The sequence below is a fragment of the Triturus cristatus genome, chromosome 4_2, assembly GCF_964204655.1.
Source record: "Triturus cristatus chromosome 4_2, aTriCri1.1, whole genome shotgun sequence".
In the NCBI taxonomy this organism is placed as follows: Eukaryota; Metazoa; Chordata; class Amphibia; order Caudata; family Salamandridae; genus Triturus; species Triturus cristatus.
The window spans coordinates 763,718,678-763,744,414 of NC_140586.1; the positions used below are offsets into that span (position 1 = coordinate 763,718,678).

General features: G+C 46.2%; 1 protein-coding gene across 4 annotated transcripts in view; it reads right to left on the bottom strand.

Annotated features, from left to right (window-relative positions):
* Positions 1-25,737, bottom strand: part of LOC146835006 (sodium/glucose cotransporter 4-like) — a 736,053-nt gene that overhangs the window by 497,455 nt on the left and 212,861 nt on the right. For all 4 annotated transcript variants that reach the window (XM_085602666.1, XM_085602670.1, XM_085602669.1 and 1 more), the window contains one exon: positions 22,704-22,868. In XM_085602666.1, coding sequence (XP_085458792.1) covers positions 22,704-22,868 — 165 coding nt within the window. The remainder of the gene's footprint in view (positions 1-22,703; positions 22,869-25,737) is intronic.

Consider the following 25,737-nt stretch of genomic DNA (forward strand, 5'->3'; position numbering starts at 1 on the left):
AGTATATTTAAAATGTGCATTGCAAATATTTAAAAAAAATAATCAAAAAACCTTTCCAGAAGCTTCTCCCACCTTCCAGATGAAGGCCATTATGGTAAAAAACAATGGACCTTAATGCCACCTCTTCAGTTGACTTCTGTACTTGTGGAAGGACTTGTAGAGGAATATATGATGTTACTTTGCAAACAATTACAATGCATGCTTTTACAACACTGTTTTTACATCACAACTACCATTATATCACATGATTTTACAACGCATGCCATTACAACACATTTTTTAAAACTACCATTACAACGCATTCCATTACAACGCACACCATTACAACGCATACCATTACAACGCATAATACTTTTAGGGCAACAGTAGGGTAAGTGTTGGATAGTGTAGGGGTAAAAATTACTATTCCTAATCCAGTGAGTGAAACAGTAGGAAAAGTGTTAGATAGTGCAGGGCTAAAAATTACTATTCCAAGGCCCCTAAAACCCATTGCCAACCTAAAACAAAAAAATCTCCATTACTTACCTCATAATGCATTGTAATGGCATGCTTTGTAATGGTATGCTTTGTAATGGCATGCACTGTAGTGACACACGTTGTAATGGCATGCGTTGTAATGGCATGCAATGTAAAGGCAGTTGCAATGTAACAGTTGCGTTGTAAAGGTAGTGTGTTGTAATGACTGCTTCCCCTCTAAGAGAGATGCCTGTTGCTGTGAACTACTGTGCACTCCACCAGACTTCTGCTGTATCCGAAAGGACTGCTTTGCTGCCTGGAGCCTTTCTTGAACTCTCAAAGGACATCCCTGCAGCTTCACTTTCACTCAGTAATACCTGTTACTCCAAGGGACAGTTTGCAGGTTTCCTGTTCCGAGCCACAGGTACATATAATACTCCCACCATCATGAACCCACTCCCAGACCCAGCCTGAGGGAGTCCTGACCCTCAAAGATGTGTCCCACCAGTCCTGGACTCTTGGTTGTGGGTCCTAGGTGCCCAAATGGCCAATTTCCAAAACTAAGGATTTAGACAAACTTTGGTCAAAAAGTGCTCTGAGAACCAGGAGGAGATTGGGACCAACCTGCTCGCCAATCCGCTCGAGGAGGTCACCTGTCAGATAAATGTTGTGGCTTCTCCTGCAAAGTTCTTCTCTGCAGCAGCAAATCCCTTTCAGCAGTCCCTCGCAAAGGGGTTACAGCCCTCTGCTTCGTCCTGCTGGAGTTTATCAACTTCCATTTCAGTGACTAAGTCCGAACATAAAAATCTTCACCACAGCTTAGACCCAAGGCTATCAGACGATGACGCTCTCTCCTTGGACATCTCCTGCAGCCTTGCACCGCTGAACTTTACCTTCTCAGACAATTTTTTTCAATAATTTTTTCAAGTCCGAAGATAAGCACTGACCAGGCCCGATCCACTTCTTGTATCCGAAACACACGCCATTGAAGTTGGCCTTAACTTTCGACTTTGACCCAGTCTTGCGCTACTAAATTACTGCAATTGGCGCTTTGATCTTTTTGGTGCTAGATTTCAATTAAAACTAAAAATTTAAAACTTCAGTTCTAATGATGGATCTTTGTTGTTTTGATGTCAAAAAATGTATTGGATTGTGTACTCTGTTTTTCTAAATTGGTTTGGGATTTTCCTTATGTTGTGTTTTCACTTTATTTTTGTTTGTGTGCTGCATAAATACTTTACACATTGCCTCTAAGTTAAGCCTCACTGGTTTTTGTGACAAGCTACGCAAGGTTTAGCACAGGTTAATGTAATGACTTTTTGTAGCTAAACCTGCAAGGGATTGTGGCTGGTGGTTGACCAGGGCTCACACCCCAGTCAACCAACAACTCAATTTCTCACATTGGGAAAGCCAGAGAGTAGTGAGACTGATAAAGAGAACAAACAGTCTGAGGGAAAGCAGAGAGTTGGGGAGAGACCTGGAGGGAAAGGGGACAGTCATAGGAAGAGCAGAGATAATGAGGAGAGAAAAGAGACAGGCTTGGACATTAGCGAGGCTTGCAAGGACTCCGAGAAGACAAAGAGGCTGAAGGCGAAATCAGAGAGCCTGGAAGAGCTGGGATACTGGTAGGTTAGATAAACTGGAAGAGAGCAGAGTGACTGGCAATGAGTGCTGACAGTTTTGGTTGAGGGTTGCGAGACTGGAAGTGAGTGAAGAGATTAACTGGGAGAGCAGACACAGATGTATATAGAGACTAGAGAAAGTTCAGAGTTTGGGGATCATGAATGAACAGAGTAGGAGGCAAAGCAATAACATATGGAGTGGCAAGACTGGAGTGGCCAGTCTGGGGGAGAGTAGAGAAAATGGGAAGAGACTCAAATGGGGATCAGACAGTCTGGGAAGAGCAGAGAGACTGGTAATGGTGGCACAAACACTGGGGGAAAGTAATGAGACTGGAAAGGGAAGCGGGCAGTCTGGGAGGAAAGCAGAAACACAGGACTGAAAGCAGAGAGGCTGGCTTAAAGAGCAGTGGGACTAGGCTAACGGGGAGAGCGAACGGACTGGGATATACAGGGGACAGATTAGGAGGGGTAGTAGACACATAGGCCTGATTTAGAGTTTGACAGACAGGTTACTCTGTCACAAATGTGACAGATACCCTGTCTGCCATATTACAAGTGCCATAGAATATAATGGATTTGTAATCAAGTGGACGGGATATCTGTAACGTTTGTGACTGAGTAATCCCATCTGCCAAACTCCAAATCAGGCCCACAGTCTGCAGGGAGAGCAGATAAAGTTGGGGGGGGGGTGCCGGCTTGGTGAGGAGTGAAACTGAGAAGGAATGGTATTGGACACACTAGGAAGGAGAGCAGAGAGATGGGGATAGTACAGAGACTGGGAGGGAAAGCAAGCTTACTGGGGGTGAGGAGAGATGGAGAGTACAGAGATAGACTAGCAGGAAAAGCACACTGAAAGCAAGAGTGAAGAGATGGAGAGAGTAGCAAGATGGAGTGGACAAGCTGATGCAGAGGGGAGAGATGAGTGAAGAGACTGGGATGTAGATGGGCAGTCTGAGGGCAAGTGAAGACATTTGGAGGGAGCAAAGAAGCAGTCCAGCATATGAAATACTGGAGACAGTGAAGAGGCCGGAAGGGGAGGGGAGAGTCTGAAAGAGATTAGCTATATAGGACACATAACCCACAACGGATTAGAACAAACCAGAATGTCAAACAAGATGGTGCCGGGTCCTGGCCATCCCCAGTAGGTTTTACAGTCCAGCTGAGACACAGCTATAAGGGAGCACGTGAGGGACATGCACCAATTAGCGATCATTCATAAACCTGATGGGATGTGGGTAATTGTTTTCCTGAATTAGAAGGGGTATCGGCATCCATGTGGCAGAGACTATATCTCAAGTATGTAACGGTTGAGGTATTAATTTTGGAAGCAATAAGATGCATGTTTCAGCAGCTGATCGGAGACTGACCCATGGCCGGGTAGGGTTGGGTGGATGACGATTCGGTAACACAGATAGAGCATGCCTGACATTGATGAGTTTAGTGGGTGTAAGAAGAAGAGTAGCAGACCCCCCTCCCTATTGTAGTGAGTCAAATGCACCGCTCATGCACCGCTCCCCAGACTTAAAGCTGAAGTCAGGTAAGGTGACCCCCAAACTTAGCTTGTACTTATTTATGGGTAGATTCATGAAGCGGAAGGAACATACAGATAACAGGATGTTTACAGTAATACTACAGACAGGAAATTATAAAATCCCCCAGGGGAGTGGGAGAAAGGAAGCTGCTACATACCCAGTGGTGTATACAACAGCAGTGTAACTAGCAGAACAACCAAGGCTGTCTGAAGGATGACGTGCATAAGGATTGCTTTATCTCTATCTATAGAGAGCCAGGTCAAAGATCTCACAGGAGAAAAGAGTGTGTACACCTTGTTCTTTGGACATAGCTGTAGGTCGTATTTAACACAATTAATATTCTTACCCATAATGTATTACCATACCTGTTTTAGGTAGCCTTCTGCCCTGACCTTTACACATATGAAAGTAAAGTGGGTGACAAAGAGAAACAGTGAGAAGGACTGAGTTTCATCATTTATATTCACCAGTAGGGCATGGACAGATCCAGGATTAGAGGACTGTAACAGATTTTTCTCATAAAAGGGTAAGCAGATCCAAAATATTATAAATATTATGAACAAGAATAATTGGGGTGGGAGATACTGGTATTCCCCATTACCTCTGATTAATTTACTGATTTACATCAAGGGTCTGGTTTTGAGTTTCCGACCTTGGGGAACCACTTATTGAGGGATACCTGGTGGTATTTTCTATTCAACATATAGGTCCCCAAGCGGAACCAGTCACTCTAATCGATTGGTGAGTGGAACATGAATTAATGGTATGACATGAAGGATGTGAGTCTTTGTTGTAAGAGGTGATACTATAGTTCATATTTGCTCTATGCAAGTACAAGTGTGTGGTAGAACATCTTTTGAGACATGTGAAGAACAGTGGCTTGAAAGAAAGATTGAAAGATGGAGGTTGTTATACAGGGTTGTACCACTCTCAGCATGCAGAGATCCAGGGTAGAGGGTGATACTATAGATTAATATGTGCACTGCTATTTAACAGGTTTTACATAGTTTATTCTATTCGTTGGAGAAAGTATATTTTGTCTTGAAGAATCATACAATCACCGAAACGTGTTGACAAGGTGAAAAAAGATTGGATCTGTGAACATTTCTGATATGATGAAGAAGATTATGAAGAAAAATTATCATGTATAATGTTAACACAGAGCAGTAATGTGCAATAGACCATTGTGTTTTTTTGTGTTTTTTCCTATACTATATTTGTTTCTGGTGATTTAGACCCTTACGGGTGAGTAGTCGCACTTAACAAACATCTGATTGATTGATTGATTGATTGATTGATTGATTGATTGATAAGCATATACAAATCTGCCTTATGATTTGGTAAAGAGCTATGGTTAAGAATATCTAGTAGATAACTGAGAAGTTTCACAGGTTCATGATTCATTACCTCTCTCTAGCCACCAACACACGCATCTACAAGACCAGAATGGGAGGAAAGTCCTTCTCCTACTTCGCAGCCAAGATATGGAACGACCTCCTCCTCCACTTCTGGCAAAGCCCTACACTGCTCCAGTTCAGGACCTCAAGACCTGGCTATTCGATTGACCCCAGCACTTAACAGAGCTGCCCTCCCCCCCAGTGCCTTGGAACCGGCGCGGGTGAGTAGCTGAACTTCAAAAACCCCTGATTGATTCATTGATATACACCTACAGTGCATGTTTTCCTCTTACAATTCTGAGTGTTCTTATCCTCTTTACAATGGAATAAATAGCACTACGAGTCCCAGAATGCAAAGAGAAACATTATTTGTAACAAGCATATCCTGTATATACATATAAAACTTTCACATCTTCAAATACACTATTACATATAATTTAAACCATTAGAGTACAGTGTTTTATTCTACTATTTAGAGAATGGAGTAAAGCAACACAAGGGAATATGGAGCCCCATGGCAATATACTGTAGGCTAACTTCATAGACACCTACTCTGCACCTGACACAAACTTTGTCTTAATCTCTTATTAATAAATATATAAAAACACTCATACTACCAGTCATAAACCATCTCACTTATAAAACTTTTGTATAAATTTCAGACTTTTTTTTACAATCTCACAGACACATTTATATTTTTCATCAATATCTTTGCTTAAAAAGAAACTTAACTTAATTCACATACCAAAAGATTGAGGGCCAGATGTAAAACACTTTTTAGCATGCGCAAATGGGTCTTAGACCCGTTTGTGCAGGCTACAAAGCATGGGCCCATGTACAAACAGAATTTTGAGACTTCGAAATAAATTGCGACTCGCAAAATACTGTTTTGCGACTTGCTATTAGGAAGGGGCCTTCCTAATAGCGACCGCAAAGCTATGTACCAATGTTTTGCAACCACAATTGCGGTCGCAAAACCCTCGCAAATTACCTGCATTCGGAAAATGGGAAGGTGTCCCCAGGGGACCCCTTATCCTTTGAAAAGGCATGTAATATTATTTTTTTAGGGCAGGCAATGGTCCCAGGAACCAAAACTTTTACGAAAACGTTTTTTTTTTTTTTTTTAAATGCATCTCGTTTTTCGTTAAGGAAAACGGGCTGCATTTATAAAAAAAAACTGCTTTATTTAAAAGCAGTCACAGACATGGTGGTCTGCTTAGCCCAGCAGTCCACCATTCCTGGGAGGGCCTGTCATTCCCAATGGGCTAGCAAATTGCGAGAGGCTCCTTAATATTCATGAGCCTCGCAATTTGTGACCCCAGTAGGAATCGCAAACAGAGTTAAACGCACTGTTATACATGTCAAATAGCGTCTTGCAAATTGCGAGTCGCAAATGCGAAACAATTTGTGAGCCTCTATTTTGGCAGGTCGTACATCTGGCCCTGAGTGTGTTGATCAAATAGCTGTTTTTTTCTCTTATTAGATAGATGCAATAGTCTCAGGGTTTGTGAAAACTATGCATAAGAATGGCACACCACTCTCATACAAAGCAACCATAAATGGCAACCTTTTCAACTTTGCACAGTCTGATCCTGCAGATGACAAAAGATATACAATTGATGGACAGAATGCAGAACCAATCAAAACATTCTCCCCCAGGCAAAAGATCTGGGTTAAATCCATGATTCTTTTGCTCACCATGCCACCCCAGTTTAGACGATGACAGCAAATCAAAACATTCCTTCCATATTTTAGTGTTGTAACTGCAGAACCCTTTCGCTCACTTTTGCAAAGACCACCAAAATGAATGCCTATTTCTGTATAGCCACAACTTATTTGTGACCATTGCATGGAATTCATGAAAAAAAAACAGGTGTCCAAAAACATATTTACCTTCATAGTTTCATGACTTTAACACTACAGTACACATTTTAGCAAGCCCTCGCTAGGAAACAAAACCCTTTTTAAAAGCTTTAAAAGTAGTCTAAACATCTCAAATTTTTAAAAATAGTGACCTGTGTCTTTAACACCCTTCTCCCAATACACTTTTAGCACAGTCTGCATGCCAACCCAGTAGAACCAGTTGGTCACACGTTCACACCACATTCTAGAAGGACCATACTTGATAAAAAATGAGTTGCTGCAGGTGTTGTTTACTGTACACATTAAAAACCCTATCCTTATCTGTATTACTTTTTTTTACCAGAGCCAGATCTAGTTACTAATCCACTCAACACACTATCTAATTTTATTCCTCTCATGTTCACAACATCCAATCAAATATGTGTTTTTTTTTTAAACCAGGAGAACACCTCAATTGTAACTGCCTTATATTTGGAAAACTGCCTCATTCAGCTCCATGCTAATTAACTGCAGCCTGGTAAAACAGCGACGCTTATTTGCTCCTTGCACAGACTCCGACCAGTGCGTAACATTATTAATTTAGCCTGTGGCCTGGTAAATAATATAGTTTCTTGGCTATGTGAATGGCTACTGGCTAAGCAGTGCATATTCTTGCCTGTTTTGCCGGTGGCTGGCTAGATAGTGGAAGTGTTTTTTAGTATAACCTCCTGGCATACACCAAAATGTGTTTAATCTCTGCTTTTTAGTTAGTGAACAGGTAAATAATGTAGGTTATTTGCTTTTTGTCATGCCACCCACTAGACAGTACATGATCTCTACTGTTTACCCATCAGCTAAGTAAATAGTGATGTTTCTTTGCTATCTGTATGGCTGCAGGCCAGACAGTGTGTATTCTCTTTAATTTAGCCGGCTGCCACATAAAGAAAGAGATTATTTTACATGGCTGTCGAACACATAGGGCATCATTTCTGTCACTTAGCCAGCGGTTGAGTATACAGTGAAGTTTGTTTGCTATTTGCTGAGCTGCTAGACAAAAAATGCTTTGTCTCAGCTATGCAGCCATTGACTGGGTAAGTAGTGACTTTTGTTGTTATTTCCATGACTGCCAGCTGAATCATACTAAATCTCTGCTATTTAGCTAGATGCCAGGTAAATAGTAATAGTTTTGTTACTATTTACACAGCTCTCAACCAAGCAGTGTTTTTATTTTCCATTATTTAGCCAGTAGTCAGGTAAGTAGTCATGAGTCCTTACTTTTTGCACGGTCACCAGCCAAACATTCCAGAATCATCTTTTCAGTTAATGTTTAAATAGTGAATCTTCTATCTGCACAGCCGTTGGCCAAGCAGTGCAACATTTCTACTATTAAGCAAGTGTTCACTTGTTTACTTACAGAAAGGTTTTGCTGCTATTTTCAAGGCCAACAGCCAATCTGTACAGGTTCTCTACTGTTTTATCCAGCGACCATGCAAATAGTGAAATTTCCTACTAATTTCAAGGTCATTAGCTAAAAAGTAAATAATTCCTAGCCTGTATCTGGGTAAATACCTAAGAAAATTAACTATTAACCAAGCGCTGGCCAAATAGGTGCCACTAAAACATTAAAAGAGACACTATAAATACAATTATGGTCACAGAAGAAAAAATATGAAAATGAATCTGAACTTCGTAGACGTCTTCTTTTCCCTTGCAAGCAATCCATGATTTGCCAGAGTTTGTGACTGAGGAGATAGGTGGGGCAAGAAGGGAAAGATAGGGGCCATGGTATGAATGGGAAGAGCTCAATGTGATTGGAAGTGGCTGTTGTAAGCTTGATTGATGAATGTTCTAGTTGAGTCACACACAGACAGAAAATGTACAAGGAGAATAGTGTTCAGCCATACAGGGCACAACTTGTGGCATGAGCTTCAGCCTTGTTACACTAAACTTCATCAGAATCTAAAACTATAAGATTCCTTAGTGTGGGATGGTACAACCCCCAATATGGGAGCAGATCTTTTTAGGTCTAAGGGGTTGAAATGATGAGTAGAAGATTTACTTAAACCACTGAGAGACTAATTCCCCTTGGTACTCCAGGTGCAAAGTGGCCCCTGGAATTAAAGAAATGGTTGGAGAAGTGATGGCTGTATGGAACATTAACCCAGTGATTAACATAAAGCAGCAAGTGAGTGATGAATGGCAGTATACAACCGTATGGTCAGCAACTTTGGGAACCCAGACTTTAAACACAGCTAAGTTTAGACAGAGCAAAGTTTTCTCTCGCATGGAAGCTGAGAGTCGGCAGGGTGAATGCCTCATACACACCCACAGGATCTCTTAATGAGTCACTAATTTGCTTCTGTGTAGGAAATGTGAAACAAACCCTTTAGGTTCAGTTATCGAGGAAGGGGTCAGTCCCAAACAAGATGAGTGCAGTTATAATAGAATTGTGGAGGAGATTGAGATCCACCATTAGCAGGAACGACTGGAAAAGTATGTAGGATCCCTAGGGTGGGATGTCTAAACTTAGCTAACTGGATTCCCAATGGGGGATATACTGATCTTTTCCTGTTACTATCGATTGGCATAAATATGTGCCCCCCGCTGTAGTGGGTGTTCTATTTTCTACTAAAAACCTCAACATAGCAATCGCCTACTATCTGAGAATCTTAATTCATTAGTATAATTAGAGTTCTTGGGCAAACTTTAAATATCAACATGTATTTGCTTAGGTTGTTCGAATCGTTTTGCACACACCGCCTTGTACTCACTCCCCTGCCCACATTCTCCCTACCATACAACAATCGTCCAGGGCACAAGATTCAATACAATGCATTGGCTAACACCAACATTCAGGTGATTTAATGGTCCACCATTCGAAGTGATGGGTGGAAGGGCCTACAAAGTCAAATAGTAAACATTGCAAGCTAATGGAAAAGATTTAGTTACATATGTCACCATTTTGAAGACCATGACTTGCTTATAGATTCAGAACTGATATAGGTATTTAGCACAGCCATGTTCACTCTTTGCTCAAGTGGACACCTGCATTTTTGTGAAAGTTTATGATTTGTTGCTATTCTCAAATTAATTTTATGAGTAGTATCTTTACAACTGTGAAGTCTCCGCACTCATGGTGGAGACACTGAACATAAAATGTTATAACAGTCCTCTGCAGTAGTAAATATAATACTAGAAACAATCATTTGTGAATTGAAAAAAATTGTAAACTTACACAAAGGTTTATGATTACCTTTGTGACTCAGGCCCATAGTTGTTTGAGAGGAAGTGAAATGGGCTTTGGGATTTTGTTAAATGCAGTAGAGCAGGTAGGAGTTCAATATGTTATGCAGAATTTCACGAGACTGCTGAATCTAGGGGCCGAGTCACAAAATAATTTTGAATGGTGCTATTTCATTTCATTGGTGCTAAGGCAGTGCTTGGTGCGAACACCTTTCCCACAATATTATGAAAACAGGATTGTGGAGAATGCAATGTTTGACAAGAGTGTTTGTGCATGTTTGTGTTTAGCACTTTGTTGCAGTGGTGATGTACTCTGTTTGTTTTGGAGCTACTATGTTTTAACGCTAAATCATTATGTTTAGGTATCGTTGTTTATTACTGCTGTTGTTGTGTTACATTCTATGGTCACTGTTTTGTTTCATTGTTCCCTGTTATCTTTTCATTTTAATGTTATATTACTTTTTGTATTTTATTGGTTTCTGTTATGTTGTTTACTTTAGATATGACAACAATTTCTGCTACATTTAAATGTAACGTTGTATTTATACTGAATGGCTGCTTGTCTCTAGAAATGCTTCTGAAATTTGGAGCTCTTTTGCTTAAACAAATCGTTCAGTCCAAGTCTTTCAATTCTGAAACATGAGTGTACAACCAGAAAGGATCAGGATGCCTAAGAGCAATATATTTTTCTTGATAAACACACTTAATGTTTCCAAGACAGAATATCTACTAATAGATACTAGAAAAACACAAACAATGAGATTTGTTTTTGAAGAGTGAAGTTGTCAAGAGAAAGGGAAAAAAAGATTCAAGTTATAGAATAACAAAGGAAAGCCATTCAGAGAAGAGCTAGCTAGGTAGCTTGGCACAAAAGCAACCAGGCTTAACTTAGAGACAATGTGTAAAGTATTTATGCAGCACACAAACATTAATAAATAAAAAATTCAACATAAGAAAAATCCCACACCAATTTAGAAAAATACATTTTAGAAAACGATTTGAGACAAAATGACAGAACTTCTATCAATAGAACTGGAGATATGCAATTTTAAAGGTTTCAAGTAAGTATAGCACCTAAAAGTATAAAGAGCCACTTGAGGTTACCTGGTCGTACCAGACCAGGTAAAAGTCACAAGTTCAAGCAGACCACAATTAAGAATGGTAGGAAACAGGGACGAAGTTAGTTCCACTGAAAAAGTCCAGCACAAAGATTTCTGTTCATGGTGGAGGATACCACGAGGAACAGGGTGAGTGTTGCGGATAGTTGTCACTATTATGCAAAGAGTAGGCTGGGTGTTGCGGACAGTCATTACTGTAACGTGAAGATCCTGCCAAGTGTCACGGAAGGTCATTGCTGAAGATTCGCTTTGGCGGTCACTGTGGGCTGTCGATGCTGTAGGGCAAAGTGCAGCTTTCGCATTGCTGGTTGTCCCTGGTGGTCGCTGCAGTGCGAAGAGTCGGGTTCAGCACAGACAGAAAGATCTTGCAACAAACTGGTCCAATATCGAGCATAAACTTCAGGATTTTCTTATAGGAGGAGTTCAACTGATTCCACACCAAGGGTACAGGACCTAGAAGGCACCTCTTTGCGATCAGGAACTCACTTCAGTAGAGGCAATCTTGGCTCAGACAGGTCCGTTTGCAGATCTATGCAGGTCCAGTTACCGCAGATCTGATAGAAGCTTGTTGTGTCCCTGTAGCTCAGAGCAGAAGGTCAGTCAGCTGCCCCTGGGAGTTCCTTCAGCCTGGGATGCAGGGTGCAGGTCTAGTCTTCCTTCTCAGACAGCAGGGTAGGCCTAATGAAGCAGGTCAGTCCTTCTTCTGTAGTATCCACAGGTCTAGGAGCATACAGCAGAGTGGGCTTGAGGGTCACATTTTTATACCTGATGCTCCCTTTGAAGTGGAAGAAGCTTCTGGTGTGGTAACACTACAAAGGTGTCTGGAATTTTCTGCCTCTCTGCCCTGGTCTCAGTGTGTTTGGGAGCACATTAGGTTAGGGCAGTTCTTAACCTTTTGACTTGCATGGACTCCCAATAAATCACTGATTGAAGTCAGAGACTCTTGCCTAACCAATTTCCAGGATGTGAACCTCAAAAAAATACACAAATACCAAAAGAAGTATACATCAACTGCACAAATTATAAAATATTTTCTTTAATTCATAAACAGAAATTCAAATTATAATTTTAAAGGGAAGGTTGTTGTTAGACGGACCGGGAGGGTCGGCCGAGGACAAGGGGAGAGGTCTCCGGGGAGAGCCGTCTCCAGCGATCGTACAGATAAATAACTTCCCCCCCCCCACAGACAGACACCACACAAGGAGAAGATTTAGCGTTCTTTATATGCACTTCTTAAGGTACGATGAAATAGTACAAGGAGGTCCCCTCGACTTAGGTCTCTCAGGATAGGGAAAGGGTAGCGGGACAGTCTGTTTACCAGTCTGGTAGTTCGGATGAAATGATGATTAGCTCACAATCCTCGAGCTTGGTGGTTTAGCTGGTACGGGCCGCGGCAGCACCAGCAGGTCCCGGTAGAGATGGTCGGTACACGGTCCGCGGCAGCGCCAGCAGGTCCCGGTGAGGATGGTCGTTACAACGGGCCGCGGCAGCGCCAGCAGGTCCCGGTGAGGATGGTCGATACAACGGGCCGCGGCAGCGCCAGCAGGTCCCGACGAGGATGGATGTTGCAGAAGGCCGCGGCAGCGCCAGCAGGCAGGACGATAGTTCGCAAGATAGGGCTACGGAAGCGCCAGTAGTCCATCAAGGCTGAGTTCTCTCGGGGTCTCTCGACTCCAGGATACAACTGCCTTCCTGCTCCGGAGCTGCCCCAGTTATAGGGCAGGCGCCCTTTGATGTCCGGACCCTCGCGCTTGGAGGTCGGAGGGCCCGGGATGAAGGTGTCCAGACACCCAGCAGGGGGTGGAGCCAGCGCCTGGGGGAGCTGGAGGCGATCGGCACCTGGCGGGGGAAGAGCCCTTGACGCTTCGTTCTCCCATTGACCTGCCAAGTGGTCCGCTCACCTCCTGGTTGGATGGTGGTGCCGGGATGTCGGGGCCGGCCAGGCCCAGGGTTAGGGTCGGGTGGAGGCCACGCGGCCTCGTGGTGCAGGGCCCAAGATGGCGGCTTGACCCGGCCGGGGGAGCCGGTGGGGGCTGGGGCCCTGTCATGCGGGGAGGGAGCGAGCCCTTCGTGTGGCCTGTCCAACATGCGTCCCCCCCAGCTGAAGGCGGGGAGAGTCACCCATCTTCTTGGGGACTCTCCTCGTCGAGGCGGAAAAAGCGTGACAGGCCATCTGCGTTGGCGTGGTCTTGGCCCGGTCGGTGCTCCACGGTGAAGTCCATTCCCTGCAGGGAAATGGACCAGCGCAATAGTTTTGGGTTCTCCCCCCGCATCTGCATCAGCCACTGCAGGGGTCGATGGTCGGTTTGTACCCGGAAGTGGGTACCGAAGAGATAGGGCCGGAGCTTTTTGAGGGCCCACACCACTGCGAAGGCCTCCCTCTCGATGGTGCTCCAGCGCTGTTCTCGGGCCAGGAGACGTCGACTGATGAAGGCCACCGGCTGATCATGACCTTCGGGGTTCAATTGGGAAAGAACCGCTCCGATGCCGTGGTCGGAGGCGTCTGTCTGCACCACGAATTCCCGACCGTAATCGGGGGCCTGGAGCACAGGGGCGGTGCACAGGGCGGCCTTCAGCTTCTCGAAGGCCGCTTGACAATCGGGGGTCCAGTTAATCCGCTTTGGTTGGTTTTTGGACGTGAGACCCGTAAGGGGCCCCACGATGCTGCCGTAGTCCTTCACGAACCGCCGGTAGTAGCCGGTGAGCCCTAAGAAGGCTCGGACCTCAGTCTGGGTGACGGGGGGCTGCCAGGACTGGATGGCAGCAATCTTAAGTTGCAGCGGGGCCACCAGCCCGCTTCCCACTTGGTGCCCAAGGTAGGTCACGGACCCTTGGCCAATTTGGCATTTGCCGGCCTTAATTGTGAGTCCGGCCCGCTGGAGGGCCTGTAGGACTTCTTGGAGGTGGAGGAGGTGGTCGGACCAGTGGCGGCTGTATACAGCGATATCGTCCAGGTAGGCAGCGCTGAACTCTTCGAGCCCCGCCAGGACCTGGTTCACAAGGCGTTGAAACGTGGCGGGGGCGTTCTTCATGCCGAAGGGCATGACCCTGAATTGGTAGTGGCCATCGGGGGTAGAGAAGGCTGACCGTTCCTGAGCCCGGGGTGTGAGACCGATCTGCCAGTAGCCCGCTGTTAGGTCGAAGATACTGAGGTAGCGGGCGGCCCCCAGCCGGTCGATCAATTCGTCCGCTCGGGGGATAGGATGAGCGTCGGTCCGGGTGACAGCGTTCAAGCCCCGGTAGTCGACGCAGAATCTCAGTTCAGGTGTGGTGCCGGGGGCAGCGGCCTTGGGGACTAATACAACCGGACTGGCCCAGGGACTGTCCGAGGGCTCGATGACCCCGATCGTGAGCATTTTGGCCACTTCCTCTTGTATGCAGGCCCGTACCCGATCTGGTACGCGGTAGGCCCGGTGTCGGATAGGGGGACTGTCCCCGGTGTCCACGTCGTGCAAACACCAAGGGGTGACCCCGGGGGTGAGGGAGAACAGGGTAGCGAATCGCAGCAGGAGGTTCCGGCAGCCCTGGCGTTGCTCCGGGGTGAGGGCATCGGAGAGCCGGACCCCGTCCACGGAACCGTCATTCTCCTGAGTCTTCAGGAGATCCGGGAGGGGTTCGGAGTCTTCCTCTGCCCCACTGTCCGTAGCCATCAGGAGGCTGAGTTCTGAGCGCACAAAGTGTGGTTTGAGTCTGTTGGTGTGGAGGACCCGAAGGGGGTTCCGGGAGGTCCCCATGTCGATGAGGTAAGTGACGGGGCTTTTGCGCTCGACCACCTTGAAGGGCCCCGTCCACTTATCTTGCAAGGCACATGGTTCGGTGGGGGACATCACCCACACTTGTTGACCAGGCTCGAACTCGACGGAGGAGGCATTGTGATCATACCATCTCTTCATGTCTTCCTGGCTGGCCTCGAGGTTCGCCTTGGCCATCTCCCTGAAGCGCCGGGTCTGATTGCGTAGGGCCAGGAGGTATTTGAAGACGTCTGGAGGGGTCTTTAGGGGGGCCAACTCCCAACCTTCCCTGACTAGGCTGAGGGGCCCTCGCACAGGGTGCCCGTACAGGAGTTCGAAAGGGCTAAAGCCGAGGGACTTCTGGGGAACTTCTCGGTAGGCGAAGAGGAGGCACGGGAGTAGTACATCCCACTGGCGACGGAGGGGCTCTTCCAATCCCCCAATCATCCCCTTGAGAGTGCGGTTGAAACGCTCCACTAGTCCGTTCCCTTGGGGGTGATAGGGGGTCGTGAATCTGTAGGTGACCCCGCATTGTTGCCAGAGGGACTTCATGTATTTGGAGATGAAGTTCGTGCCTCGGTCGCTGACGACTTCCCGGGGGAAGCCCACCCGGGAGAAGATCCCCATTAGGGCCCGGCCAACCACCGGAGCTGTCACGGTTCGTAGGGGCACCGCCTCGGGGTAGCGGGTGGCGTGGTCCACCAGTACCAGGATGAACCTGTGTCCTTGTGCCGTGCGGGGGTCCAGGGGCCCCACAATGTCTATTCCTACCCTCTCGAACGGGGTGGTGACCACAGGGAAGGGTTGCAGAGGGGCTTTCAGCTTACGGCCACTCTTCCCGCTGGCTTGGCACGTGGGGCAGGACCGGCAGTGGTTCAGGACGTCGTTCCTCATTTTCGGCCAGAAAAAGTGGGTCACTAGGCGACTGTAAGTCTTGTCCTGGCCCAGGTGTCCAGCCAGGGGGACATCGTGGGCCAGGTTGAGTAGGAAGTCTCTGAAGCGGAGAGGTACCACCAGCACCCGACCGGCCCCTATCTCCGCGATTCTCTGTTCGCTGTATAGCAGGTCGTTATCCCAATAGACCCAATGAGTTCCGGTGGCGTCCCCTGCGCTCTGGGCGCTGGCTTGCTGTCGGAGTCCCTCGAGGGCGGGGCAGGTCTTTTGCTCCTGGCGGAACTGTTCTTGGGTGGGCCCCCCTTCTTGACGCCACTGAGCCAGGCCGGGAAGGTCCTGGGGTTGCGCGACTCCTTCGGCCGTTGGTTCTGGGGGGTTGGCCTCGTCGTTGTCCTCTACTGGGGCGACCGGGGGTGGAGGTGCTGGCCATTCCGGTTCTTCTGATCGGGGGACAGCACGGGCGGCCATGGACCGGGTGGTTATGCAGGCCCAGTCCGGGAGGCCCAGCATCCCCAGGTGCTCTCTTCTCTCGACGGTGGCCCACGGGGAACTCTCGAGGTCATTCCCCAGGAGGCAGTCCACGGGGGCATCATCCCGGACCGCCACCTTCAACAGGCCGGAGACCCCTCCCCATTCGAATGGGACGCAGGCCATTTGACACAGACTTTCGGAATTGTCGGCTGAGCGGACGGGGCAGAGAATGTTCGGCAGGATCTGCTCGGGCTTCACCAGGTGACAGCGGACGGCCGTCACACTGGCGCCCGTGTCACGTAAGGCCTCGGCCCGACGCCCATTAATGGTCACCCACTGACCGTATTTCCGGGTGTTGGCGGGTAGGGGAGCCCGCGGGACCATGTCTTTTCCCCCGAGGCACGCTAGAATCATGGCGGCCGGTTCCCACTCTGGCCGGGCCGGCTCATATTCTTCCTGTTCCTCTGATAGTCGTTCTTCCCCCAGGGCGGCGGCAGCTACCTGGCGGGGCCTTGGTGTTTGGTTCTGCGGGCAGCTCGGGTCATTGGCGTAGTGGCCGACTCGCTGGCATCGGTGGCACGTGACGTTGGCTCGGAACCCAGGACGCATCGGGGGTTGCCCCGGCCGGCCGGGGGCGGGGTGCTGGCCACGGGCGTTGCCGGGATGGTGTCTCTCCCTCGGCCCTGGCCTCCTCCTCCTCGAGGACGGTGCTGGCCTTGGTTGCTTCGGTTCTGCTCGTGTGGCCCTCTCCGGCCCACTCGGGTGCTTTCCCATCGGTCAGCTTCGGCGGCGAGCTGCCGGGGGTCAGTCAATTTACTGTCGAGGAGGTGCTGCCTGAGCTCGAGGAAACAGTTGTTCGACAGGTGCTCCCATACCATAAGGTTAAAGAGTTGTTCGTAGGTCGTGACATGGCTCCCCTTGATCCAACCCTCGAAGGCTCGGCTGAAATAGTTAACGTACTCCACCCAAGTTGTACCCGGGATCCGGGTGCAATCTCTGAACCTCTGGCGGTACATCTCGGGTGTGAGGCCGTAGCGGGTGAGGAGGGCAGCCTTCATGTGGTCGTAGGACGACATTTGGTGATCTGGGAGCTGCAGCAGGGCATCGCGACCTTCGTTGACGAACCTCCCCCATAGTCCGGCTCCCCAATCACTCCGGTCGATCCGGTGGGAGGTCATGGCGATCTCGTAGGCTTTGAACCACTGTTGTATGTCGTCTTCTCGGACATACTCTCGGACAACATCCTTGGGGATGTGGACTTTTTTCTCGGTTGGCCCCGGGGTGTGCGGTCGCTCAGGCACCCCCGGTTCTTTATTCTGTTTCCGAAGTTCTATTTCCGCCAGTTTGCGCTCGTGTTCGAGTGTTATTCTCTTTCACTCAAGCTCTCTCTGTCTCTGCTTTTCTTCTCGTTCTTCTCGGAGCCGCATATGCTCTAGATTTAGTTTCTGCTCGGCTAACTTGAGTTCACCGTCCATCTTGAGTCGTGCCATTTCCAACTCGTGTAATCTGGTTCTTTCTCTTTCCTGGATCTCCTCCTGCGAGAGGCCCGTTCCCCGCTCCTCGGGAGCCGTGGCGTTCCCCTCCGGTGTGACACTGTTTCTGTCGGAGGGCCCGGCGATCCCAGTTTCTGTCCACGACTCAAGGGCGCGCTTCAAATCATCTTTTGTACTCAGGCCGGTGGTAGCAATGCCTAGTTCCATGCAGAATTCTTTTAGTTCGCGGTGGCTGTATTCTTCCAACTTATCCATTTGGAATCTTTCAGTGGAACCGCTATCTTTGGCTGACATCGTGGTTTTGTCGTGGGGTGAGCTACTCTCTGTACGATTACGCGTTGATTCGGATCGCGCCGCTGGCCACCAATGTTAGACGGACCGGGAGGGTCGGCCGAGGACAAGGGGAGAGGTCTCCGGGGAGAGCCGTCTCCAGCGATCGTACAGATAAATAACTTCCCCCCCCCCACAGACAGACACCACACAAGGAGAAGATTTAGCGTTCTTTATATGCACTTCTTAAGGTACGATGAAATAGTACAAGGAGGTCTGGACTCAGAGGTCCCCTCGACTTAGGTCTCTCAGGATAGGGAAAGGGTAGCGGGACAGTCTGTTTACCAGTCTGGTAGTTCGGATGAAATGATGATTAGCTCACAATCCTCGAGCTTGGTGGTTTAGCTGGTACGGGCCGCGGCAGCGCCAGCAGGTCCCGGTAGAGATGGTCGGTACACGGTCCGCGGCAGCGCCAGCAGGTCCCGGTGAGGATGGTCGTTACAACGGGCCGCGGCAGCGCCAGCAGGTCCCGGTGAGGATGGTCGATACAACGGGCCGCGGCAGCGCCAGCAGGTCCCGACGAGGATGGATGTTGCAGAAGGCCGCGGCAGCGCCAGCAGGCAGGACGATAGTTCGCAAGATAGGGCTACGGAAGCGCCAGTAGTCCGTCAAGGCTGAGTTCTCTCGGGGTCTCTCGACTCCAGGATACAACTGCCTTCCTGCTCCGGAGCTGCCCCAGTTATAGGGCAGGCGCCCTTTGATGTCCGGACCCTCGCGCTTGGAGGTCGGAGGGCCCGGGATGAAGGTGTCCAGACACCCAGCAGGGGGTGGAGCCAGCGCCTGGGGGAGCTGGAGGCGATCGGCACCTGGCGGGGGAAGAGCCCTTGACGCTTCGTTCTCCCATTGACCTGCCAAGTGGTCCGCTCACCTCCTGGTTGGATGGTGGTGCCGGGATGTCGGGGCCGGCCAGGCCCAGGGTTAGGGTCGGGTGGAGGCCACGCGGCCTCGTGGTGCAGGGCCCAAGATGGCGGCTTGACCCGGCCGGGGGAGCCGGTGGGGGCTGGGGCCCTGTCATGCGGGGAGGGAGCGAGCCCTTCGTGTGGCCTGTCCAACAGTTGTAGCTTTAGAGAATTTTTATTTCTAAAGGACAAAGCTTAATGCTATGCTCCACTGTATCGCTTTGTATTTTTTGCGATTAATGAATCCTCTTTTTGTCAGCATGCTAGTGCTTCAATTGAGGCCACTAATCATCCATACTATTGTTTGAAGTCATTCTGCTGTTTCCTCGAGTGAAACTAAGGATATCAACTTAATTTTTAGGCTCCAGTTTCAAATTCCTTCACATACACAGAGCATGTTACATTTTAAATTTAGCTTTGTTATGTATATATACTTTGTCAGTCCAGGGCCGGTTTTAGTGCAGATCGTGCTCTGAGCAACAATCGTTGTTGACACCCCCACAATGACCTTACTTTCCATTGATTTTCTCACTACCACTCACCAATAGAGCTCTATGTGTCCATAGCCGCTCTCTCATATTCTTCTAGTTTTTTTATATCGCTACTCCTCCCTATATAGGGTGTCTGAGCGATTTACATCACACACACATATTATGAATGGACAATGATTCATACAAGAGTGTTATTCAGCGCCTAGGAAATCAGGGCTACAGGGTGTATGAGTTTTATATCATAATTCAGCTAGGCATTGAATGTTTAGAGTGCTTGGCCTGCAGTGACACGGAGTCAGAATTAAAAATGTAATGCAGTGTTTGGGGTTGCCTGCCCTTATAAAAAATATTACTGCACAAAGGTACCTCTAATAGCAACCTCAGAATCAAAACATTATTGAGGGAAAAAATAAGTTTCAAAACCAATGCCTTGATGTTTGTGTTCAGTTATTTGATGCTGGTTACTGAGCTATATTAAAGGGATTGTATTATATGCATGTGGTAAGAGGGTCTCTTGACAAAACCATTGCAAACTGGGTTATCTACATGAAATGCAAATCTGTGATCTGCAATTCTAAATGTTGTGTTTTGCAGCAGACATATTTACCCTCTTTCTTTGTAATGGATTAATCTTCCACTAGTCAAAACTCAGACCTCTCCAGCAAGGATGTTAACTACCTCAGTTACTTTAACATTTTTATTAACACCCAATAATTGTAGGTCACACAACGAACTCTGCACCATGTACCTGCAACCATGTATAAGATACTTTAAAGTTAATTGCTCCTGAACTTGGGGTGCAGTGCAGCAGTACAATTTTAAAGCCAGCACTAGTAATAAGATTTAATTTTCTAGACAGTTTGCAGAACTCCTAATTAGGAGTCACAGATACCCGGGGTCCGCAAACCACAGGTTAAGAATCACTGGGTTACTGTGAAGCCCATTGTGAACGTGCTGGGCCAGTGCCTTTGAAGCACAAGTGTAGTAGGTGACAGCTCCTTCCCCCTCATCATGCAAGGATGGTTCATCCTGACAGCATCCAGACCCTCTATTGTGAAATTGTCTGGAACGATTGCACAAATGCCAATTTCCAACTACACCTAGTCATGTGACCCAAGATACAGGCACCAAATGGTTATGACAAGAAAATGGCAACTTTTTAAAAGTGGAATTTTTTGAATTGTGACTTAAAATTCAATGTTACCATTAAAGAGGGCTTTGAACTACAATTCGTCAGATAATAAACAGAATATTCCTAGTCTACCTGCTTCCAAACAAAAGTTACTGTTAAGTAAATGTAATAAGGTAACCCTTGCAAAACTGAAAAACAAATTTGAGAGTTCTTCACTACCAGGACATTTAAAACTTAAAAAACACATGTCCACATTTTTAAGTACAATTCACCCTGCTCTTTGGGGTGGTTAGGGCCTACCCTAGGGGTGAACTATATGTATTGCAAAGGAATTTTTAGGCCAGGCAAAATGTCTATTTCTCCAGGTCGAACTGGCAGTTTAAAACAGCACACACAGGCTGCAGTGGCAGGCCTGAGACAAGTTTTTAAAAGGCTACTTAAGCGTGAGGGACAATAAGTGCTAGACCCACTAATAGCATTCAATTTTTCGGCAAAGGCTTTGGTAAACCATTTTACTAGGGACAAAATAAAATGTGAGAATTGAATGTTGGTCAAAGTAACCATGTTTAGAGACTGAGCACATGAACTTTAACTCTGGTTTGCAGTGGTAGATTTCACAGTGCCCTAAAAGCCAACAAAAATGGGTTGAGAAACCAGAAGGAGGGGATAGAATGTTTGGGGATGAACCTGCAGAGAGGGTCAGTTCTAACAAGTTGAAATGTATATAAATAGAGTAAACATCAAACTGAGATGTGATGGTTGTAGCAATTTGCAGGTAAAACATGTTCTTCCCAGATTCAAGATATGTCACTGATCATGGATACGCAAGTGCTAATGTACCATAATTTTATTTACCAGCAGGCCTCCACATGTTGTGAGAAGCAAATTATACATGTTTATTTTGCTGATAAATATGGCGCTGTCAAATTTAACAGCGACAACAGAGACATCGCTCGAGTCTTTGAGTCTTTTTAAAAAGTTAAACACCCACAAAGTTACACTATAGAATGGATACAGATTAATCTATTTAAAATATTCACAAAACATTCCTCAATTATGCCTGGAAAGTATGTCAGACACATTTTATGTTGTGTATATATGTATAGCATGCCAATCATCCGTGAGGGTATCCAGGCACATGACACTTCAATAAAACATGTGTAAATTCCTGCTTTTGCCTGTGGATAGGTATAGGCATTTTTATCTGTCTAATTCTACATTTTGTAAATGTGTATGCTGAAATGACATTGCCTCTAAAAAAAGCCACATTGTTTAACTTTTTTATAAAGAGGTGTAATATTTTCCCTATGGAGAAACCCCTTCCCCTACTGGCCACCAAAGATATTTCCTTCCTCTACACATAATGGCAAATGATTTACTCGTGACTTTGTTAGGAATACATGCTTGATGATTTCCAGGGTGGGAAAAGGTCATAGCAGAGTCAGATCATGCCAAACATAAGAGAAAAAACCCGTTCTTGAATGCCAACTCCATACCTCTCTCAGTCTGATTTACTCATGGGTAGAATTAAACAATTATGGGGTAATATTGTGCCTGAGTAAATAGATTTCTGAGCCCATACCTTGCAACTGTAAATCCAGCTGTTTATTGAAGCTATATTTACACACCAAATTGGCTCTGTGAATTGACTCATAGTTTTAGATGCTGTGGGAAAGAGTAAAAGTTAATCAACCATGCCTTGCCAAAGACTCAAATAACCAATGGTTGACTAACTGTGTCTCTTTTTAGCTTGCCTTATATTATAGATAGGGCCTTTCATTTATCAAACACTAATTATCCCTCTTTCTGCCTTTAAATTCAGAGCATGTACAAGCATTTGATATGCTGCAATGCAAACAACATTTTGTCGCCCCTGCCCCATGCAACAGTGGATCACTTGATGCCTTTTGGTGCAGTCTGGAGCCGACTGCTGGAGACACCCAAAATGGCCACCATGTATGGCTTTGATGCAATGTGTATAACAAACGTGCAGTGCAAAGAACAATTGTGAATACCACAAAACTCGTTTGCTCTCATTTAAAGTATACGTACAGAGATCTTGGTGAATATGTAGAGGATAAGCGACATGACAGACATATATATCCGGATCCTCTGTCCTCCAAAGCGTTTCCTCAGGTACTCTGGCAAAGTCACAGCTCCTGATGCAATGTAAACAGGAACAAAGATCCACCCCAGGGCCACCAGTACCCATGAAGCCTAGCAAGAAACAAAAGACGGTGCAGTTATCCCACATGCAAGCAACATTATTGTGTCAATCCAACACTGAGAATTGGCACTGTGACCATCAACCATAATTCATCAGTATTCCTCTTGAAAGGTCAACTAAAACCAAAATCACAACAATTAAAAATGTATATATGACAAAGCACAAGGAATCATATCACTTTGAAAGAGCAGAAGGATCTTTCAAAGTATTTGGGGTTCACACTTGGGGCAGGAGTGATCAATATGTAATAACGTTTTAAGAAAATTCCAAGTGCATGCAAAGAAAGGTCCCAGAAGCATACTTCTCAATGAGTATACATATTGAAGCCGATTTTAGCCCCATTGTGGGCGATGCTCTAAAGATGTTGCCCACAATATTTATATCTCTCTTCAATAAGCGGGATAGTGTGATCAAAAGATTCTAGTGGCATAAGAACGGAGCATAGAGTTTGACTGGCTCAACTGAAGTTGGATGTATTGTTGTGTGACGTGAATATTTTGTGGTGTAAAATACAAATTAGCTCTGTGGTGAGAGGATACAATAGTGAGTGCGCTATTAGGATTGGTAGGGTTGGAGAAAGAGCTGAGACATTTTTATCATTGAAAAAAAATCAACCAAATAAAAAAATGTGTTTTACGTTTTTTTTAGCTATCTAATTCACTAATGAGGGCCACTTTTAATTTGGTGAACGGCCTTTTTTCTGTTCCTGACCCTGTACCGAAATGCTTTGCAACTGTTTTTGTAATTGTAAAGGATGGCCCTGATTGGCACCTACTGAGGTTAGGCAAAAGCCATTGACAAGGTGTAAACTGTTAATAGTTTACAACTTGCACTGTGATTACGAAGGCTGCAGTCGTCAGGATGTGCAGACAGTGGTCTCACAGACTATTGAATATACTCCCCGATTTTTCATTTGAATATGCCACTGTCTGAGGCATTGTAACGAATGGCTCTTCAAGGGACAGGGGTTGCTATTGTGGCTTTCATGGAACTCAGTAGACTTTTTGCACTCTAAGGGCCAGATGTACGACCCTATCAATTTGCGAGTAGCAAATTGAGTAGTTTTGTGACTTACAATTTGTGACTCACAAATAGGAATTTACAACAGTGTCTCAGACATTGTTTGCGATTCCTAATGGGGTCGCAAATTGCCTGCCTCATTAATATTCATGAGGCAGGTGCAATTTGTGACCCCATTAGGAATGGCTAGCACTCCCAGGGATGGTGGCTTGCTGGGGTCAGCAGACCTCCATGTCTGTGACTGCATTTTAAATAAAGCAGTATTTTTAAGCAGCCCATTTTCCTCAAAGGAAAAAGGGATGCATTTAAAAAAGAAAAGCAAAACGTTTCTGTTTCATTAAGTCGAGCATAGCGGCATGCACTACTCGCTCTGCGAGACTGCTGTAGTAGAGTATGGGAGAGAAGCCGCGCCCACTGTCCCCGCATATTTAATTGGCTTCTGTCATAGTCTTTCGTAAATGCTGCTTTTGGATTCGTTAATAGGCTTGTTAGTCCCTCCTTAGTACGTCCTGGTCTTCATTTTGAATCTCCCATGGCTACTGAGTACTATTTTCTTTATTGAGTTTCTCCTATGTTAGGCACTATGACGTGCTTTGCTTACATTCAGCGAGCCATGCTGGCTTTCACTTTCGAAGCAGCCGGGACAATGGCTGGCGCTTGTTTGTAATGCTATAGGACTTGCATGTAAATGCAAGACCTATAGCATTGCAAATATTTTCCTTCGGGGGAATCCACTCTCAAGTCACTTGGGTTCCTAGCAGTGGGGGCGCAGGCATCTCAGCAAGACCCAGGCCCCTCACTCCGCTTTGACCCAGGCCCAGCCCTCTCTTTCCGCAGATACTGTTACGTGCCCTGAGGACTCACCTTGTGTAGCGTGTGTGCTGTATAGCAACAAAAATGAGGAAAAGTTGTGCCTGGCTGCACCACATATGGCCTGTGTGATAGAGCCCTTGACCCGGGGACTGAACAGAGAACCAGCTACATGCCATAAACAGCCGAGCATAAATTAAAAAGTCAGACTAGGTTAGCGTAATTGCACAGCTCATCTAAATGTCATGTTGCCTTTGGGTGTTCAAGCTTGCTATCCGCACATTTGTATTTATCTTTATTTAAATTTTTTTATTTTGCCATTTGTGTTCAACATTATTTGTATATTGTTTGTGGTGTTATGCCTTTCGCTCTGATTTATTTTCTCTGCACCCAGATGTTATTGAGATCAACACAAATATTTCACCACTGACGAGCGGTCTCACTGCTGCACGATCCCACCCACATGGTGCTCCAGTCCAGATCCCCTCATTGGACTGTAGTCCATGTAGGGTTTTCTTACCCACATAGGACTCTTTTTTCAAATTTCACATGAACAAATCATGTTCTTTCACAATAGGTGGAGTGTAATTGAGGTGTTACGGATCTTGTATTTACGTATCACAGGTAGTTCATTCGGATGGACATGTTGAGTCGTGAGGACCGTTGTGGGAATGCGCTGCTTATATTATGAGTAATATTTGCGGGATCGCCTAATGTTTTACGGCCGCACATGGCGTATTGAATGGGGTTAACGGTGCATCCTCCTCACGTCATTTTATTTTCTTTCTGTATTTTGTACTTATAGTTTGTTTGAAGATAATATGATATGCATATGACTCGTAAGTCTTATCTTAATATATTTTGTCTGAGCCGGCTTTTCTTTTTAAGGTTCTTCTCATTTCTACAGTGTTTGGTGTGGCATGCACATTTAATGTTCTGTGGTGTTCTTCCTCTTTTATGGGCCTCCTTGTTTATTTTCTTCACATAGATGGTTCTGTTTTTAGTTGCATACCAACAGTCGACTTGGGA